The 22,114-nt window shown below is 37.1% G+C and overlaps 1 protein-coding gene across 6 annotated transcripts in view; it reads right to left on the bottom strand.

Annotated features, from left to right (window-relative positions):
* Window positions 1-6,214: 6,214 nt before the first annotated feature.
* bma (SCY1-like protein bma) overlaps window positions 6,215-22,114 on the bottom strand; it is a 98,707-nt gene continuing 82,807 nt past the window's right edge. The window contains exons 7-19 of one of the 6 annotated variants that reach the window (XM_028177258.2): window positions 20,446-20,591; window positions 19,089-19,219; window positions 18,579-18,702; window positions 17,127-17,272; window positions 15,694-15,847; window positions 14,967-15,216; window positions 14,606-14,742; window positions 14,264-14,522; window positions 13,489-13,748; window positions 12,668-12,736; window positions 11,873-11,890; window positions 10,837-11,001; window positions 6,215-8,121 (exon numbers count right to left, since the gene is read on the bottom strand). In XM_028177258.2, the coding sequence (XP_028033059.2) occupies window positions 8,095-8,121; window positions 10,837-11,001; window positions 11,873-11,890; window positions 12,668-12,736; window positions 13,489-13,748; window positions 14,264-14,522; window positions 14,606-14,742; window positions 14,967-15,216; window positions 15,694-15,847; window positions 17,127-17,272; window positions 18,579-18,702; window positions 19,089-19,219; window positions 20,446-20,591 (1,886 nt within the window). In that variant the 3' untranslated portion in view covers window positions 6,215-8,094. Of the gene's footprint in view, window positions 11,002-11,872; window positions 11,891-12,028; window positions 12,737-13,488; window positions 13,749-14,263; window positions 14,523-14,605; window positions 14,743-14,966; window positions 15,217-15,693; window positions 15,848-17,126; window positions 17,273-18,578; window positions 18,703-19,088; window positions 19,220-20,445; window positions 20,592-22,114 lie in introns of all 6 variants that reach the window. The other 5 variants (XM_089729060.1, XM_089729095.1, XM_089729070.1 and 2 more) reach the window with 5 other exon arrangements.

Below are 22,114 nucleotides of genomic sequence, written 5' to 3'. Positions count from 1 at the left end.
AATAATGTATAATAATAGTACCATGGGCGGTATTATAAATAAAAGCGACCACGACCAGACTTCCGATTTACAATAGAATTTCTGGAACGAAATGGCAGAAATGCTGAGTGTTTATGATCCATTAAGATTTATTCCATTTTAATAAATAGCTTTATCAAAATACACCAAACATTATATAACTAATAGGCTCTGGTTGTTGGACAATGTTCGTATTGTTTTGGATAATCAATATCCTACGCATTGATTTTTAGAAATGGCAGAAATGATTATGTGGCTAAGCAGCAGGTTTAATAAGCGAATTTTTTCAGTGAGACGAAATTTAAACTTTTTCTATGAAAAAATTGTAATTTTATATATACTTTAGTCTCTTAACACTTTGTATACATACAATACATTTTACATAATCTTAGATGATTACAATCATATCTGTCTAGATATTATGTTAACATTATGTTTAAACGAGGTAGGTAAATTTACCACAACAAAGTCGAAATCACGAGAAAAATTGCTTGATATTTTATATACCAAATGTTTTTAAGATTCTTCTTTGCTAGTCAGAGTGATCGTGGTCATCACTTCATGCGTTGGTGAGTAGCTTCACGATACGCCGCCACTCCTTCAAGAATAGTACGAAAAATACGAATGCAATGGTGCAACTTTTTACAAAAAAGTGTATAATCCCTTTCCAACATCCGCTTGATACTAAAGATATATTAAGTGTATAATCTATGACTAAAGCGTTTGAACTTTCTGACTCGTCGGTTGTGATACCAACGGTAATGGACGAATTTCATATATTAACATACAATGATTATTTTATGATTCATCATCATGGTATTCTATTTATTTTGGTTGGGGTTATATAGTATATGTATATATTGATTGCTATATTTTGTCTATTGATAATATTGAACCGAAAAATTGTATTAACTCATGTTACTGAATCAAACCTTTTGAAGACGGAAGCAACAAATCAGACCAAACTTATTGAAAAAATAGCCATTCGCAGAGCTTTGTATTTATGTAAATTAATAGTCACAACTATTCTTCGCGTAATTCTTGAAATAATGTCGAAGATGTAATATAAAGGTGATATAAAGGGTAAGTCATCCGGTGTACCGGTATCGAGTTATGTTTCTACGTTGTTCTATGCCGTTGTTTAAATATTTTTTATTTCATTGATTTTTATTAAAGTTTCCAGTATTTCCTCTAAAATCCTGATACTGGTCACATTAGCAGCTCCATACTGCGCGTGTTTCGTGACTGACCAATCATGAGCGTCTGCTAGATTTAAAACTCCTGTGATAGGCAGACTTGTGTATTAATTTAAAGTCTACTTAAATGGACTAAAAGGAAACTTCTCCTACCACTTGTTTGTTATTAGTTCAACTTGCTATTTCATTCATCTGCATTAATACACATACCTACCCACTATTGTCATGGCTACTTTACTTTCTCTGTCGTATTTGAATCTTGAGTACTTTTGGTTGGATGTGTAGATTCTCACCACAGTATCGTTGACATTTATGTTTCTGTTAAGAAGCAGTAACATGTTCTAGTCTGAAGGCTAGGATGGCCGTCGTTCCAATGCTCTTGAAACTTCGCCCTGATGTCTTAATATGCGCCATGGCATTCATGCCGTAGCGTTTCTTGTGGGTTTTGGTAACAGCACAACAACAAGGGACAACAAAATTTGTTTATATAGTTTTACTAAGCTGATAGCATTACAACTGTAACTGTCATGCACGCCCGCGATGTGTTAAGTGTTTGGGCGATCATGCCACGGCCCTATGCACTCGCGATCAAAAAACCGCGACGGAACGGCCTAGCTGCGTCCTGTGGCGTACACAGGGCACGAATTACCGTGGTTGCCTCCGAGCCCCTAAAATAAATCGCCGCGTCACCCGCCAAAACCGTCTCCGAGCTTCCGGCCCAGACATGAAAGCCACGGCACCCTCTGTGCCGAAGGCTAAGCCTGCTTTTGAACCGGCGCCGGTGCCCAGCGTCTCGGCCTGGGCTAAACCGTTGCCGTACACGAACACGGCTACAACTCTCTCCCCCGAGAATCGTCCCACTCTCGCGATACGTCCCTCCCCTGCGACTTGCCCTTTGACCGCGTCTGACAATCTCGCTTTAGCGATCGACTTCTTTCAGTCGATCAACTGTAAGTAAGCGCGTTAACGCTTTGGGTGACGCCATCTGCGCTGTCTCCACTGCACAACACTTCATCGCCGTTGTGCAGGAATACGCCGACGTATACGCGTCGTTTAATACGTACGTCCTCCCCTCACTCCGCCGGCAATCAATGGCGTACATAAGTCGAATAAAGCCTCTATCCGTAACGAAAGGATTTTTTTAACGCTTACGGTCTCGCAATCAACGTGATCAGGTTTCTGACTTTTTGCGTGACCATCAAATTGATGTCTGTTTAGTGAAGGAGACCCTACTTAAGCCCGCGCGCCGTGACCCCAAAATCGCGAACTATAACATGGTCAGGAACGACAAGCTCTCTGCTCGTGGTGGTGGTACTGTCATTTACTATAGAAGAGCCCTACATTGCGTCCCGCTCGATCCTCCCGCACTCGCTAACATCGAAGCATCAGTGTGCCGAATCTCACTGACGGGACACGAGCCGATCGTTATCGCGTCCGTTTATCTTCCACTGGATAAGATCGTTCTAAGTAGTGATATCGAGGCGCTGCTCGGCATGGGGAACTCTGTCATTCTGGCGGGCGACTTAAATTGTAAACACATCAGGTGGAACTTACACGCCACAACCCCGAATGGCAGGCGGCTTGACGCGTTAGACGATGATCTCGCCTTCGATATCGTCGCTCCGCTAACCCCGACTCATTACCCGCTAAATATCGCGCATCGCCCGTATATACTCGACATAGCGTTATTAAAAAAACGTAACTCTGCGCTTACACTCGATCGAAGTAGTTTCAGAGTTAGATTCAGACCACCGTCCCGTCGTTATAAAGCTCGGTCGCGCTCCCGATTCCGTTCCCGTCACGAGGACTGTGGTGGATTGGCACACGCTGGTCATCAGCCTGGCTGAATCTGATCCACCGTCGCTCCCGTTTAGCCCGGACTCTACCCCGTCTCCTCAGGATACCGCTGAAGCCATAGACATCTTAACGTCACACATCACCTCGACATTAGATGGGTCATCGAAGCAAGTTGTAGCGGAAGACTTCCTTCACCGCTTCAAATTGCCCGACGATATTAGGGAACTCCTTAGAGCTAAGAACGCCTCGATCCGCGCCTACGATAGGTATCCTACCGTGGATAATCGTATTCGAATGCGTGCCCTACAACGCGACGTAAAGTCTCGCATCGCCGAAGTCCGAGATGCCAGATGGTCTGATTTCTTAGAAGGAATCGCGCCCTCTCAAAGGTCTTACTACCGCTTAGCTCGTACTCTCAAATCGGATACGGTAGTAACTATGCCCCCCCCTCGTAGGCCCCTCAGGCCGACTCGCGGCGTTCGATGATTCGCCTGTACAACAAAATCCCACAAAATGTTCAGAACCTACATATACATAGGTTTAAGAAAACTATTAAAGAACATCTGTGCAATAAAACTTTAAAGTCAATGATTATCTAGAAGATTATGAGTTGCTCGCTCCGGGCATTTCAATATTGTAATAATTGCTATGTTATAATTACTTATTGTAAAAATTAATATTTAAAAAAATCTAATATTAAAAAAAAAAAATCTAATATTTCAAAAAAAAAAAAAAAGACATGCCCGCTGAGTTTCTTGCCAATTCTTCTCAGGACGGAGGCTAATTCTTGTGAATTGGCGGTAGTGCTTTTGACGTTCAACAAGTATGTACTTTCATTTATGTTGAATAAAACTTTTTTGATTTTGATTTTGATTTTTGACGAAAAAGCAGAGCTGCTGGCCGATACATTGCAAACCCAGTGCACGCCCAGCACTCAATCGGTGGACCCTGTTCATGTAGAATTAGTAGACAGTGAGGTAGAACGCAGAGCCTCCTTACCACCCTCGGATGCGTTACCACCCGTCACCCCAACGGAAGTTAAAGACTTGATCAAAGACCTACGTCCTCGCAAGGCTCTCGGTTCCGACGGCATATCTAACCGCGTTATTAAATTTTTAACCGTCCAACTCATCGTGATGTTGCCATCTATTTTCAATGCCGCTATAGTGAACTGTATCTTTCCTGCGGTGTGGAAAGAAGCCGACGTTATCGGCATACATAAACCCGGTAAACCAAAAAATCATCCGACGAGCTACCGCCCGATTGGCCTCCTCATGTCTCTAGGCAAATTGTATGAGCGTCTGCTCTACAATCGCCTCAGAGACTTCGTCTCATCCAAGGGCATTCTCATCGATGAACAATTCGGATTCTCATGCAATACTGGTGGTAGGACCTCTTGTGAGTCCGCACGGGTAGGTACCACCGCCCTGCCTATTTTCTGCCGTGAAGCAGTCATGCGTTTCGGTTTGAAGGGCGGGGTAGCCGTTGTAACTATACTGAGACCTTAGAACTTATATCTCAAGGTGGGTGGCGCATTTACGTTGTAGATGTCTATGGGCTCCAGTAACCACTTAACACCAGGTGGGCTGTGAGCACGTCGACGCATCTAAGCAATAAAAAAAAAAAAAAAAAATTACTCATGCGTTCAACAGGTGCACCGCCTCACGGAGCACATTCTTGTGGGGCTTAATCGACCAAAACCGTTATACACGGGAGCTCTCTTTTTCGACGTCGCAAAAGCGTTCGACAAAGTCTGGCACAACGGTTTGATTTTCAAACTATTCAGCATGGGCGTGCCGGATAGTTTGGTGCTCATCATACGGGACTTCTTGTCGAACCACTCTTTTCGATATCGAGTCGAGGGAACCCGCTCCTCCCCGCGACCTCTCACAGCTGGAGTCCCGCAAGGCTCTGTCCTCTCGCCCCTCCTATTAAGCTTATTCGTCAACGATGTTCCCCGGTCGCCGCCGACCCAGTTAGCTTTATTCGCCGACAACACGACTGTTTACTATTCGAGTAGAAACAAGTCCTTAATCGCGAGGAAACTCCAGAGCACAGCCGTAGCCTTAGAACAGTGGTTCCGAAAATGGCACATAGACCCAGCGAAAAGCACTGCGATGCTATTTCAAAGGGAAAACTCAAACTTAAATTCAATCTTCCAAGCGAGTCGTGATTTCGATCCGGTAGTAGTTAGGTCTCCCTTGGAGGGGCTCGGGTAGCTGTTAGCAAATCCCGCCCCTTCTGGCTGAGCCCTTGCCCGCCCACCTGTCCTTGTGAAACTGGAAAGGCCTCCGGGCCACCAGTAAACCCTCAATCATAAAAAAGCATTACAACAGATTTACATTAACAAATAGATTTAGAAACACAAGGCCGACTACAGGGTTCAATGAAATATATTTTTAAGTATTATTTTCTTCTTAATTTTTTCACACTTCACTACACTACATTTATGTACTGTGGAGTGTGTTTTAACGATGCGATTAATTACAAATAATAATAATGCAATGCTAATACTCCAGTCGCATATAAATTATTTACTTTCTTTCATCAAGAACGACCGAATAATGTTTTAATCTTATTTCGTGATTACTAAAATTATACCCCGAGGGCAAGTTTCATCAATTTAAATTTTCTTCTAGTAAAGGAGATGTGTTGGAGGTGAATGAAGAAAAAACACGATTGGATTTTTATTAATTTTTATTTCCTCTACATTAGCCACGTATACATATATAACGACAAAAAGTAACATTTATGTAATTTATCAGAGCAAAGTACATTGATACAATAAATATTATTTTAAATTTTAAATTCATTTTCTACGGTTTACATTAAAGATTCTTTTAAAACTTCTACATGTATTGATTTCAATAATTGAGGTTTCTAACATTTTTTATAGAACAGTAATATTTCTATGAAAATAATATTTAATTTTTTTAAAGGATTTATATAAGTACTTATGTATTGTGAATATTTTTTTCACTATAATTAAATACTGATAACATCGAATATGACGAAGAACTTTTTCTATGTTTACTAAATACTATAAGTTTCAATTAACACAGCTTTTACAACATTAGTCAAAAGAAGTTTTAGTTGATAATATAGAAACCGATAATAATAATAAAATATAAATGAGATTTGAAATTTAAAAACCTTGTTCGATTGCGTGAAAAACAGAAAGAACCAATCGAATATTACTAAAATTATGTAAATAAGTTTTGAACTTCTGAACTGAAACATAATGTTGGAAGTATAGTTATATACGTTTAAAGTGACTAGGTATAAGATATAGGAATTTGACAATATATTTTTTTAACTATAAATAGAAGTTTCATCTTTTGGAATAATAAGGAACTATTCTTTAAATAGATTAAATAGTCACATCGATTAATTTCAAGGACGATGTGATTTTATTCGATACTTTTATTAGGGCACATCCAGATGTATCACATACTTTAAGTGCTGAGCAAACACCACAACCCTTAAGGAATAAAAAAATAGTTTTTAATTTGGATTAAAAACTGCATTTTTTTTTCTGACAATATTACGTGGTCGATCTTAAAGCAGGTCCATTAATAATCATTAATTGTAGGTAAATCGTCTCGGAAAAGTTTATGTAAGTTGCTTACTATCAAAAATAGGGTATTTCCTCCTAATTATTATTCCACTTCCATCGATCAACAGATATTTTTTTAATGTGAAGCAAACACGATTATACTACGTTCTACGATAAAATTCTTAATTACTAACAATCATTATAATATGTTTAATATAGAACAATAGGAAATATTTAAAGCGGCAAATTTCATCAGAAAATATTTTTGTCAAGATTTATCAAAGACAAAATAATTTATCTACTTAGTCTATATCCTAAACTGTTTGCATTTGATTTGCTGATCTACCCGCATGTTTCACAAATTACATCTTCCATTTTTCTTTTCCTTATCTAAATATAGTACGGAATATAGGAGTATAATATGTTATTTTTAATATTAAAATATATGTTTTGCTCAAGCTAATGTTTCTTATATGCTATTTCTCACTTTCATCTGACCGGAGTCGACAAAATGATATTGAATTGCGATTTTGAACCGGACCAAGTCTACTATGTCACAATTATAAAAATATACTAATTATTTTCTTGAATGTTAAAATACAAACTCTCAGCTACATGTATGTGAAAATATTCATAAAAATATATGTATAATCTGTTTTTTCTTTTAATGGTTTTAATCATTTAGTGACATTAAAATGTTGTACATATTTTTATGTATGTTTGATTTATTTATAATTGAGATTTGTTCATAATTGTTTATCAACGATGCAAGTTTAATAAAAACGGATGCCCCAATTCAACCCCACAGGTATCGGTATAATACGCATATTATGCCATTTCTCTAACCTCAATCGCTGTTCCTTTACCACTTTACCATTCTTACAGATTCCAATTGAGTTAAAATCCCTAAGAAAAATAGTATTTCAATTAACTTTTTGAAATTTTTTAATATCAATTAAAATTGAATAGAAGAATAAAATAACTTTTAACTTTCATTCTATTTTACAAAATATCCTGTTTTTACTCTGTTTTATGTTTGTTACATATAAAACAAAATCGCAATAGTCACCAATGAAATGCATTTAATTCACGGAACCTGTTAGGTATTGGATAGAGTTTGTTTGAAAGCTAAAATGAAAATAAGCATGACGAATAAAAGCATGTTGTTTAAAGATCATAATACATTATTAGCATTATTAAAATATTTACTTGCCGCGGATTTTGTGCTTTGATTCGAAGATAACGCTTTAGTAATAAACGCGATTCAAAAATTCTTAACCACCGCGTCAAGTTTAAGCTATGAGGTTTGGTCGAATTACATTGATATTTAATGTTAGGCCGTCATAATATATAATTTAGAAAAAATGTACTTGAGTAGTGTAACATATTTGAAGCCGTTTTATTTGAATGATTAAGTGTATGTATGGAGCGCGAGCGGGGGCTCGGTTGACGCGCCGCGTTCGTATCCAGTTTCGCCGGAGAGCTCTCGTTATATATTACGCGACTCTAATCTCAATCAAATTTTCTTTATGTATGTCCGGTTAACAGGTGTGACTGGAAGCAACCATAATAAAGCTGATTAAAATTAAAGTGTGTGCGAGTACGGAGGTCGCGGTTGGGTGGACACGGAACTTAAGGCGCTATCCCCGCCCGCTTCAAACTTAACTGTAATTCAACAACTTAAGTACCATCATGATAGCTCGTAGGCGAAGTAGAGTTTGTACTACGAGTATCACATAGTGTTTGATGTCATTTTTTTATGTTGTTTACAAAATTAAGGAAAACTCTTATTATAAGATTCATAATGTGTTCGAGAAATTTAAAATGAGTCTTGAATTTATGTTATTAGGAGCTTTGGATACTTTTGAACGAATGCAAGGTTTTAACGATGAAAATAAACCAACATGAAATAAGCTATGCATTACACCAACTACCTATTATTTTGAATGATGCATTAGGAACTACACAAGCAAAAAATACGTAGTAATTTTTTAGTTAGCAATTATTGATATTATGCATTTAATTAAAAAAAGGTATTCATTTAAATAAAAATTAAATTGCAAAGTGTGCGCTAAAATTTTGGCACGTAAACATCCCATTCTATGGGCAACGATTCTGAAACGTATTGGTATATAATAATATTATATATCATAACTAGTAAATTCAACAACAAAAATATATTTTTTATATTAGTCTCTTACAAATTTAACAATACCATATCACAGCACCTGTATACATAAAGATTTGCTGTATACAACATGTTTGTAACATTCATCCAACTGGACATATTACCATAGTTTACGGTAATTACATGATATGTCCACATTATACCGATTAAAGCTTCTCCGCTTCTCACAAAGTATCGATTACCCTTAGCAAATGTAAACAGTTTATTATTAAAGTAATCTGTTCCTAATATTACTAAGCGATTACTAAGTATTAAGAGACTTAGAAAAAATACAATACTGCCCAAGACAGGAAACACAAAAGGACTTCGAAGAAGGATATAGTATTCTGTCAAGAAAGTACCGGGAAAAGATCAACAATACACAAAATGTTATTTATTCATCCAAATTTATTTTATTACCTTCAAAGTATACTTTTTCAGAAACGCTACACTTATGTCAACGAATAATCCAAGGATCAAAACATTTTAAACGCTTTTTCGGAATTGAGTTCAGTTTTTAGCCGCCAATTCTGCTTTATGTCTTCTACCGAATCAAAAAACGGGTGTCACAAAGTGATAATTTGCGTATAGACAAAAGAAAGAAGTCGGTGGGAGCTATTTCTGGTGAATAAGGTGGTTTTTCAATGATATTTGTTAAGTTTTTGTTCAAAAATTCGTTCACAGAGATGTCTTTAAGCGAAGGCGCATTATCGTAATGCAAAATCCAGCAGTTTCTTTTCACAAATTTGGCATTTTTTGTTGAGTCTTTCTTAAACGCCGCATAACGCTCAAATGATGTTCTTTATTTAATGTTAAACCTTTCGGCAATAATTCCGACTGAGCAATTTTTTGTCTATCTTTTGCTTGTAGCCTGGAGGGGTTATGCTAGCTTCACTGAACGTGTAGACGAACGGGATTCCAGAGATCACCCTGGAATACATCTGCCCTAGCAATAGCTGTGGTTCACTGAATCTACCACCAACTCGGAATCACGAACCACTGAGAAAATCTGGTTAGAAACCCAGTGGGCTGTGTCTGTAGGTTAAGTTGCACTAAAAACACTTTGTCGCATTCGACGGGTTTGCCGGGAACTGTGTCCGGTTATTGGAGAGTCGATAGGAGATCGGGGAATCCAAAATAACGTGGGAGACCGCAACACCGCGATGATCAAAGAAAAAAGTCAAGATAACTTTAACTTTTGATCGTCTTTGGCATCATTTTGCCGGTTCCTGTTCTGTTGGAAAGCTCCGAAACTTGTTGATTAGTTTGCATGTCAAACTCATAAGCCCACGTATCGCCATTACTAATATTTCGTTTCTTGATATAGTTTCGGAATTGATTCGTTGTAGCATGACCTCAGGGACTCTTATGGACTGAGTTTTTAACGAAACTTCAGGTCATTTAGGACTAGCCGAACGGCAAAATGTTTCATATCAAAGTGATTATTTAAAATGCTAGAAATCGACTAGTGAGCGACAAATCGACAAAGAAAGTTCGGCGGTTATCTCTCTTAAATTTGAATTTAAGTAACTTTTTCTTTCACATTTGCAATGTTAACTTCAGTTGCAGATGTCGATGGCCTACCAGAGCGAGGAAAACCTTCTAAAACATCTTGACCGCTTTTATTTAAGCACGTTTTTTTCATAAAGTCCAAAACAAAAAAATCGTTCGGAACCATAAACAAATCATTCATTCCCGATACTTTTTTGACTGAATGTATCATTAAAATAACTACCACATGACAATAAAACAGTTTCTAATATACTATGATTAAGATCAATTACAACGTCAAATCATCGCTAACATCAACGGATAGTGCATATTCAATTAAGGTTGGATATATAATAAATTGGAAGGTAAGGTAAACAGGGTCTAGGAGATTTTCATTTTCCACGTACGCGTCCCTCAGCCCAACGCCTCTCCTGATGCTCTGAGAGCTCTTAACGCGGGAGCGGGACAGTGAGTGTGTTGCATTTTTTGACGGTGGCTTGTATAGCGTTCAAGCTTGCAATCTTGGCGTTCTGGACAGTTTGTGCCCAGTTCATTGTGCGGACAACGCGCGGGGGCGTAGTGATAGGAGTGCCAAGGTGCAGGTGCCTTACCATGCCACTGCTAATCTGTTGTAAAATGCCTTGAGAGCCTCGGGAGCTTTGGGGGGAGCCTTGAGGTCCAGCTGCAGCGCCCGATTGACGACGCGACTTGATTGAATTCATCGACGAAGCCAAGAGAAACGGCACACTTGATGATGTGTTTGGTACCGATCCGCCCTATAATACACGATTAATAATACAATATTAGATAACCTTATTAATGAAATGTTTGCGATTACATATGTAAATCATGGTATTTTCGGACTCATTTTTCTATCATGAGCTGATAGTTATCAATTATGTAAGAATTTATTAGAAATTCAGTAATCTATGAACTGGTTATATTATTTATATTCTCTTATAATAGAAAAATCTGCCGTAATGAGTAATGTAATATATTACAATAAGTTCATTTTGTGTTAGTAGTGATATGATTTTGTTTTCTTGTTTTAAAATAAAAACGATTACCCCGTAATTCGTTTTCACAAAAAACATGACAACGTAAATCATCGCATATAAACCAATTTAGTAAAAGATTTATGTATGTATTGATTTTTTACAAAATAAACCTAAAATTGAGACAAAAAGCAAAATAAAATTGAGAGCTATTAATTTTAAATTTAAATTATATTTGCTGCATGCTTACTGTCGACTACATACGATAAAACACATCATTATAAAAGAAAATAGCCGGTGCTGTTGTCTAACATACTACACTAACTATGTTGAAATCTTCGACCATGTTTTGATCACATGTATTAACTGCAATAACAAGATTTTTTGGAGTACTAAAAGAATACCTAATTACTTAGTCTAAGCACATATATTTTCAACGCGCGGTATTTTTTTATACTAATCTATTTATTATTAAGCACACGGTCACACGGATCATATAGTCGTAAATGGCAGGCATGCTATAATTTATACTAAGCGACTTCTATAGCAATTTTCCCATAAAAGCAACATAAAGCCTTTTTTATTATTTAATGTTTTAGTTATAAAAGAAGTTATCTAACTGAAGTGATAGTTTTTGAAAAGAAATACTTACGGCCATGCTCCATGCAATCTGTTTAGAAGAAAAACAGTACAACAGTAAATGACAGCGACAGTATTAGAATTATAACAGAGCCCTCTACAAGGTATTAAACGAATGAAATCTACTGACAGTACTCAAGCATACACATAAACATCAAATTATATTTACCTAAACATCAATCCTGTCGAGCTGATTTTCATTGTTATTTACTTCGTACCTATTCTTTAAGTCTTCGTTGAAACTATTGGCCAATTATGGTCTGGAAAGTCGACCTGTCTCATCGTTGGTTAAATTTTGAAAAAAAAGCTGTAGTTTTGTTCGGGAACAAAACTAAAAACCAATGCGTCTGTAAATCGTAGAGGTGTTCGCGCCAACCGTAGACGAACGGAGGGAGCCCTCAGCGTTATGCAGATGCGTTCAACTCGACGCGGTCGTAGCTTCGTTTACAAATAAACACAGCAGGCAACGAACATGCATCGGTTCATTGTATTACGAAAATCGGTTGCTTGCCACGCATACTTCGTTACACAGTGACGTAAGAGATAGCTTTGATTACAGAATGCGATGGAATATGCGGGTACAGAAAATTCATAGTGTAGTTACGACCAGGTTCGTGCAATATAGACAGACGTATGTACATATAATGATGATGGAAATGGTGCAATATCTTTCCCGGTCGGCTTGGGAAAAAGACAACCGAATAAGAGAACAGATGACATTATATTAAGCCGGTTATAGATGAGCACTGAACATAGGGATTTGCGGGAGCACGCAGCCTGGCAGATCTGCTGGGTGAACTTCACTTACAGCACAATGCGAAGTTGATGGCACGGACAGGCTCGAGCCTGAGCCGCCGCGGCCCCTGTACTGGTGGGCCTGTGAAAACAACTCTTATGAGCGGAGGCGCAAGCTTACTGCTTTTATTAAGCTACTAGCTGTACCCGTCCGCTTCGCTGGACATTTAAAATTAACATTATTATTCCTCACCCCCATAAAGATTCTCATCATTAACGCCCCTGCAACTAGTGTAGAGAGTTCAACACTCATATAAATATTAGCCTATCCATTAAGTACATGTATTTTCTACATCCAAGTTTCAAGTCAATCGGATGCATGGTTCAGTAGTTATAACGGAACATCGGTAAAAACCGCTGTAGATTTATATATTAGTATAGACTAGTAAAACAGTAACTATCTATAATATAGATTCTATACACATATGTATGAAAAGATCCATTTTTTCAAAATACCTTCAAATGGAGTTCAAATGGAGATTACGAGCAAACATCTCATAGTTATATCGATTTTTTTGATAAATAACTATCTTTAATCTCTATATATAAAAATGAATTGCTGTTCGTTAGTCTCGCTAAAACTCGAGAACGGCTGAACCGATTTGGCTAATTTTGGTCTTGAATTATTTGTGGAAGTCCAGAGAAGGTTTAAAAGGTAGAAAAATATGAAAATGCTCGAAATTAAATAAAAATAACAATTTTGTTTTTCCTTTGATGTGTCCCCCGTCGGTCTTTTATTTATCGATTGGGGCACTACGAAGTCTGCCGGGTCAGCTAGTGTATAATATAGTTAGTTTTATTACAGGTATATAATAGTAGACGCATTTGACTTACTGTAGGCGGAGATAGATTGACGGTAGATCCACGACGTTCCTGGGGCCCTATGCTCGAGTGGCGGCGTGTAGGGAGCCCCGCCGTGCCTCCCGGAGTGCCACCAGGAGACGAAGCACAAGATGGGGCGATGCGGATTTTTGGCGTCATCAAAGTGTTGTCGGATAAACGACGATTGGGGAAAGCATTCGCCACCCGAAGGAAGTTACTATTCTCATTGTTACTGTTCGAAGTGTTCGATCCGAAAATCCATTGTCCGAGCCCTATAGTTCAATAAATTACTTAATAACTTAAAATAGTTTCAACATAAATTAAACACACACACACACACACACACTTATTACCAAATACTTCCTTATAATTACAATCTTAAATGATAACACCTAATGATCTCTCAACACTAGTCCGCAGCATCTGTTCACGACTTAACCCAACCTAATCTATCTTAAGAAGGAGGAAGCCTGGAGATCAGTAATACAGGTCTTTGAACCTAGTACAGACTTCAGCTCTTTCAAAGGCTTACAAAATTAATTATAAGGTTAATTTCCATTTGTATTTGTACTATACCTTTAAGAGAGAAACAAATAAATAAATAAAATAAATAAATTGTTCACAAATAAAAAAGACAAATAATTTAATATTACTAAAACGAGAGCTTAATTTGAAAGTGAGTTTTCTTCCACCAGACCACCAGAGAAACACATTGAATGCACAAATTGTACATTTCTTCTATTTATAACAGTATGAATTAGATTGTAATAGAAAAGTTAAATCTTACTCTTAAGACCGCTGATGCTCCCGGTTTGATTGCTAGTAGACGGCCCGGATGCTGAGTTCTTGCGGGCCATGTCTTCAGCGCTCGATGTCTTGCGCTGTTCCACACGCAGATTGGGTATGTTAAATGGCGGCGCCGTCACGTTGTCGGTACTCATTTGATGACGTAATGAACGATAGCGATCCGTCGCCGGGTTCACAGCCTCCGTCCTCAACTTGAACCGTTGAGATTTATCGATAGCATCGACTATTTCGTGAAGAAGCTAAAAAGTTTTTATTTATAATATTTTCTTAAGTATTTATTTGATATATTAATATTTAAACTATATAAGTAGATCATAAATACCTCAATAAGGTTCGCAAACTGATCAACAGTTAAAGCCGTGTTGACCATCTGTGGAGCTAATGTTGGTATCATCTTCAGGGCCATAACGTTAGCAGTCAGTGCAAACTTCTTTTCTGCGAGCATGATTCTATAGAGCTCTGTAAAATGAATAAGGTGAATTGTAAATGATTTTAAAACGCAATAAAATAACGGATTGTGGCCTCGCAAAAGATTCAACATTCGCGTGTGCGCGATTATTACACGAATTCGCGAGCTTCGCCGGGCCTTGCATGCATTCAGAAGTTCCGATGGCATTTTGTAATGGAATTAAAACGTGGATATGCCCTTTCGAAACCACCGGGGACAACGCACGACTACTTACTGACAACCCGATGAATGATTTCCGGATCGCCAAGTTTCAAGGTGAGCAGTGTCGGTATGATGTGCTCAAGAAGATGGGTGCGTTCGAGTCTAGGTAAGAGCCTCTCGAAATACGCTAATACCAAAAAGACCACTTTGTGGTCTGTCTGATTATTTTCGAATATGATCCTGACTTTAGGAAGAATGGTCACGCACAGAGTTCTCTCATCAATAAATTCAGTAACGTTTTGTGCAGCAGTCAGTGATGCCAACTGAAACGAAAACACGACAATAGAACCTTTAATAGTAAATGAAATATTATCTATTTCTACTTTTTTTATTGCTTAGATGGGTGGACGAGCTCTCAGCCCTCCTGGTGTTAAGTGGTTACCGGAGCCCATAGACATCTACGTAAATAAGCCACCCGCCTTGAGATATAAATTCTAAGGGTCTCAGTATAGTCACAACGGCTGCCCCACCCTTCAAACCGAAACGCATTACTGTTTCACGGCAGAAATAGTCGGGGTGGTGGTACCTATCCGCGCGGACTCACAAGAGGTCCTACCACCAGTAAAATCTATGTAACTGTTCAATAATGTTGGCGTTTGTAATCATTAAGTATGTATTATAGATTAACGAACATTATCGACAAAGATGGCCGCATAGGACTAAAGTCGTTGTTGGTCAATACATGAATAGTATCGGAGGTATATAAAATTTTATTTTTAAGAATAAAGTTATTAACAAACCTGTATTTGTTGGATCTTGCTGTCGAGGCTCATATACAATATTGGCAACACTTCATTCTCGGAATCCTTAGTTTGGCATTTTCTTAAAATAATATGCAAATTCTCCAAGTATATAGCTGTTGCATGAATGCTTTTGGACGATGTCAGTAGTGCCCTGTAAGTTTTTTTATAGTAAGATTATTTAAGATAAAAAAAAAAGTAATTACAAATAAATTCTATAGTAAAATGATTTATATTTAATGACTTCTAAAAGAGTCCTTCGCTGATAGTAAGTCGTCTGAAGACCATTTATTAACAGGTGGTCTAACTTTTGTGCGATTAGTAGGTTTGGTTTCGACTGCTGACACCGATTTCACAGAAGACGATGAGTTAAGAAAAAATCGGGTCTCATATATAATCAGTTGGTTATCCGCGGGTCTGTCTGTCCTTGACGTCTTATGTTGTAGTCGACGTCTTTACGGCTAAATACATATTATGTATATCAACTTGAAAAATTATTACCTACTAAATACTAAGGTCACTTTTACTGGTGGTAGGACCTCTTGTGAGTCCGCGCGGGTGGGTACCACCACCCTGCCTATTTCTGCCGTGAAGCAGTAATGCGTTTCGGTTTGAAGGGTGGGGTAGCCGTTGTAACTATACTTGAGACCTTAGAACTTGTATCTCAAGGTGGATGGCGCATTTACGTTGTGGATATCTATGGGCTCCCGTAACCACTTAATACTAGGTGGGCTGTGAGCTCGTCCACCCATCTAAGCAATAAAAAAAAAGGTAAAAAAAAGGATGTCATATTTCGTCACTCATAAATACCTTTAAGGCACTTCCCGTTCACCTAGAATCATGTAATTCTGCAAGAGGCAAGGCCTTTTGGACTTATGAAATATAAATACGTGTCAAAGAAAAAAATGCTTTCTCTCTGAAACGTTTTCAGGTAAAACGTTGTCCGTTAAATAGGAAATATGTGTGTAAAAATATATTTTTGTTGTGCTTCTTTGATTCTTAATATCACTAAACAGTAATATAATAATAAGCCGTCCATTTTTATTGAACAGCGTTTCGGAAAGAAAGTTAACATGCCCTTTTGTGGGAATATGAAAATTGACGTGCCGTGAATTGTTTTATTTTTCAAATGTAGTGTTTTATTTTTCGATGCTTCCGTTTTTGTGTTTAATACTAAACGGTTAATTCGTCTAACATTAAAAAAATGCACAATTGTAGAAAATATCGCACTAGGTTGTATAACATAACTTCTCTTCTAAACGGACTGTGTATAAGTACGTGAGACAAATCCATGCACAAACACGCAAGCAGAATACATGAACACTATCAGTACTGGAATATTGCATTGTTTACGTATTATTAAGTATTAAAGAGACTTAAATGCCATCTAGAGCCTTAAACAGCAGATCTTCGGTTTTCTCTTATTTCCTCACCTCAGTGTGGGCAGAACATATCTATTAAATTCGTCCTGTGTAGCGTCATTTGTCAACCAAAAGATCGGGTGCAGAACGGATGCCAGTATTTCCGTGGTACGAGTCTCGGCCTGCAGTGAGGGCCACACAAGCTGCCATCGCAGTTTCTGAAAAAATATTCAATTTAATTTTCCTATAATCTTTTTTTGTCTATACTAATATTATAAAGAGGAGATATTTGTTTGTTTGTTTGTATTGAATAGGCTCCGAAACCATTGAACTGCTTTGAAAAATTATTTCACTGTTTGGAAGCTACACTATTACCGAGTGACATAGGCTATAATCTTTTTCGAAAAAACTTAAGGATCCTTACTAAAATTCCAATAATGTAATCCAAGGTGTAAAAAAATTACCTAAAATATTCTTTACATCGAGTGCCCTGCGAAAAATATTGATGATAGAACAAAGTAATGTACTACGACTTTGTAGAACACATTATTATTTACAAAAAATGTAGGGACAGCATATGTCTAACTATACCGCAATAAGTGTTCTTTTATTTAAAAAAATAAAAAAACCTCTAATATCGTTGAAATTTTTGTTAAAGACCCGAGCGGAGCCGGAGCTGGCCTCTAGTATCAAATAAAAATGAATTGTCTCCCTGTTTTATTATGCATACTACATTTTTTACAGTATATTGTAATTCTTGACACCGGAAATATGAGCTAGAACCCACTTCATCTTCGAGCCTCGACCTCATGAATCTAATAAATGGGGTAAGACATTATCCTTTTCTCCATAAACATTTCATAAGATTTTCTTTCTTTTTTTTTAGAAGCTGATGACGGGCTTCGTTATTGCTATAAAGAAAATTAAAGATAGTTATTTGTTCAAAAGCCTTAAAAAGGAGGAGAGGTTTTCAATTTAATTTAATTTTGATGATTTTTTATTTGACAGCTTGTTCTTTATTTTGGTCCCATTTAATATCTTTAAATTAATATTCATAGTTTATATTTTAGCAATACTGCTTGGTAGATAACATATAAGTTTGATAGAATGAATAGCTTCACGATTAAATCGAACTTCAGTCGCAGTTTAAAATGATTCTCATTAAGATACATGATTTGGAAATGCATTGCTATGGGTTCTTTAGTGTCCGTTAGATTTTTTAATAAAAAAAAAAAACTAAAGGTAACGTGTAAGAGTATTTTTTCAGCAATCCCAGAAAAAAGATTTTGTAATACAATGAATGTGCACAGATCTTCTGCATCTTATATCTTCATCTTATATTAATAGGACGGCGAATTTTTGAAACAAATTTTTTTGAGGAGTCGTATGATGTTTTTGAACTAATTTCAAGTAAAAATCAACAAAAGAATACAGTTTGTCGCAGAGTGAAGTAATTTTCAATCACGTCTACCGTTTTGAGAATGGCGGCAGTAATCTTAACATATTCGGCATAAAAAAACGGACCTTCGGAATGTAAGGTAGGGCTTCCATTAATTGAGTCCGATAGAAAGCAGTTTTGACTGCAGGATCCTTCTCGGTCATGTTGTCCAGAAGCTGCATGGCGCGGATGGGTGGTTCACACTGGCCCCTGTATGAATATTTTTTGAAATCAAATGTAAATCCACCAGTATCGTTTTAGATAGCGTAATTACCAAGCATATTTAAATTCTTTTATAATATTTACACTAAGCTAACGTATGCAAATAATTCAATACACAACAAAGAGTCTAAGATCGGCCATCGGCATAATCATGAACATATCATTAGGTACTTTAAAACGCAACGGACGAACGAAACTTATTAATTTCGTATAAATAAAGTCTTATACTAATTTGTTTCGGTTTACTTCGAATAAAACCGGCAATGGTTGTTGTGCTTCAATAATTTTGAATCACGATTTCTGCAAAGTGTAAAAACTACAATTAACATTACAATTTCGAAGCCGGTGGCCCATTTTAGTTATAAAAAACATACTTGAAGTACTTTATCAATGGTAGCAGTTGCGTGCTGGGGCGCGGGTGAGGATCCACTGACAGGAGTCTCTGAACGGCTTCCTGCAGCTGTGCCGGAATTCGAGGGAGCAAAGCATTGACTTGATATTCCAACTAAAAAGAAAAGCAGTCATTAATCGCTTCCGATTATTAGAAAAAACCATACTGCAATTTAACAGCAGCATAAAAGGGTAATTGCAACTTTGGTGTCAGCTCTAGTTGATGATAGTTACGGGCTTTCGTAACTGCTGAAGTCGATTGTGTAACAACCTTGAATTAAACTTAAAACTAATAAATCTTAAATATAAAATCCTGTTACATTTTCTTAAAACTATCTTAGTAATGTACTTTAGTATTCAAACTTTTATTTAGGACTAGCGACCCGTCCTCGCTTCGCTTCGGAAACTTTAAATTTTATTATCGATAGCTGACTCCCGCAATGTTACCCGCGGTTATTTTCGTACCGCGGGTGAAGCCGCGGGGCGAGGCTAGTCTAAAAAAAGTAGCCTAAGTTACTCCTTATATCATCAAAGTCCGGTCAAAATCGGTCCAGCCGTTCCAGAGATTAGCCGGAACAAACAGACAGACAGACAGACAAAAATTGTAAAAAATGTTATTTTGGTGTATGTACCGTATATATATTCATATGCATATAGTAAAAAGAGGCAATTTCAATATTACAAACAGACACTCCAATTTTATTTATATGTATAGATATATTTGGCTGCAATTCATAAGTCATCCGGTTTTGGTTTGGTTTCGTTACAATTTTTGTGCACTCACTATTCCGTTTGGAGTTGCAAAATTCATTTCTGTCACTTAAAATTAATAATATTGTAGGCATTTCTGTCACTTAAAATTAATAATATTGTAGGCTGCTCCGTCCCCATCTTCATAAAATATTATTTTTAATTAAACCGCTTTTGTCTATAATAGTCAATAAAAACAAAAACAAAAATAACACCAATCGGTATGTGTATGTGATATTCAAGTAGTGCCAACATGTTTTTTTTTTTTTTTTACTTTTTTTAATCTATAAATACTTCGTATTTGTAAAAAAAGTGGTATCCAATGTCTAATACATTGGATACTTACCATCTAATATTATCAGCCAGTCTATTAGGCTGCGGGTCACGTAACCATAGATTATAGACTAAAACCCAACATATGAACGCATCACGCATTCAGGCTATGATGTCTGCAGGTTCCCGTAACCGGTTAATACCAGATTCTTTTGCATATTTACAATGATAAAAAGTGCGAGAAATATTTACCTAAATTCGTAAAAAAATACGCAGCAAAGAAAAACATTTGTGATAAAATAAATATTTAATACTCACATGCTCAATCTGTTTCAAATACAGCATAGGATTGTTGTTAGCTTGAATAAGGGGTACCCCGTTGTTGAAAACTGCACAGATCACCAAACCAAGGGAGAACATGTCTGATAAAATGTTGCACTGCCCGGAGATTTGCACTTCGGGAGCTGTATCAATACATTTAAAGAATAATATAGGCGAGCTAAGGTCGCGTAACCAAAAATAACCGAGCACTATTTGAACTAAGTAAAAATCAAACCGTACGTTGACTATAAAATTATGTACCGTTAAAACAGAGTAAATATTGTATAATACATATTTACATACAATAATTATTATGGTTTACACCTAACTGTCATTCTTATTTGAATACCTATACGATATTTTCAAACCTTAGCTTAAATAGTAGTTCAATTTTTAAAATTACTTTAAGACAAAGTGTTTTGATAATTTAACGAGAGCCGTAAATATAATTTTCAAAGCTCTCGTTTCATTCGTTCAGTATGGGTCGAAAATTTTCTTGCAGCGTACAATGGGGCGTCTTCCCGACTGTAACAGAAAGTATTTCTAACGGAATTTTTTACCCGTTCACGTAGTTTATACAAAAAGGCAAGCACAGAAGTAGAAGAGAGGGAGAGAGCCCATGTTTCTCACAGATATTAATTTTCCTCTCGATGTATCGTGATTTTCTAAAAATGGTCTCTTTAGACATTTTGATCTTTTTTCATTTTTATTTCTTTGATGGGTGGACGAGCCCACGGCCCACCTGGTGTTAAGTGGTTAATGGAGTCCATAGATATCTACAACGTAAATGCGCCACCCACCTTGAGATAAAAGTTCTAAGGTCTCAGCTTAGTTACAACGGCTACCCCACCCTTCAGACCGAAACGCATTACTGCTTCACGGCCGAAATAGGCGGGTACCTATCCGTGCGGATTCACAAGAGGTCCTACCACCAGTAAGGTGGTAATCTTAAATAAGAGGACCGTTTTTGTAATTTTAAGAGGCTGCGGCAGTTTTAAAATATATTTCATCGGCTGCACGGGTAAGAGACGCTCACAGAAGTAATTAGTGATGAGATTTTTGTTTTGCTCATCGTGCTACCACTCTATTTTTTTCGAGCCTAACTATTTCAATAGTTCATCATACTCAGAATTATGAAGGATACAATTCTCTCAATCTCAATGCTTTATCAGCTTGTGTTCAGAGAAAACCACGCAACTGTAGCGCAAATTTAGACAGTCGTTAAAAAACATCAGAGAGTCGCTAAAACAAAGTAACGGGCGGCAGTATTTTTGACATTAAGCAAACTTTTTAGAGGGTTTGTTATAAGTGAAGCTTTTAGTACTTTTTGTATGATTTGGAAATCCAACTTCAACCGGCCAAAATTTCAGGAAACTGTCGATGCTAAGTAATGTGAAAGCCTTTGCTACTCAATTGTCAGTAATTGATGCGGTGCGGTGTTTTCATGTATTTATGCAGGCTTGCGTGTTTCTGTCAAACTATGTGCATGATACTGCATAGATTGCCACCAATCTCGATCCGATTAATGTGTATCGCACAAAATGAATATTCACCTAGGTAAGATCCATTAATGATTGCAGAAATGTAGAATAGTAGCTCTTTAACATCTATCACTCTTAAAGATTCCTTTTTTTATATTTGAGAGATTACTGGTGGCCTGGAGGCC

This window comes from Bombyx mandarina, chromosome 01, assembly GCF_030267445.1.
Source record: "Bombyx mandarina strain Sakado chromosome 01, ASM3026744v2".
NCBI classification, from domain to species: domain Eukaryota; kingdom Metazoa; phylum Arthropoda; class Insecta; order Lepidoptera; family Bombycidae; genus Bombyx; species Bombyx mandarina.
Note: the sequence above shows the minus strand (reverse complement) of the source record. Positions and strands in the feature narration are given on the sequence as shown.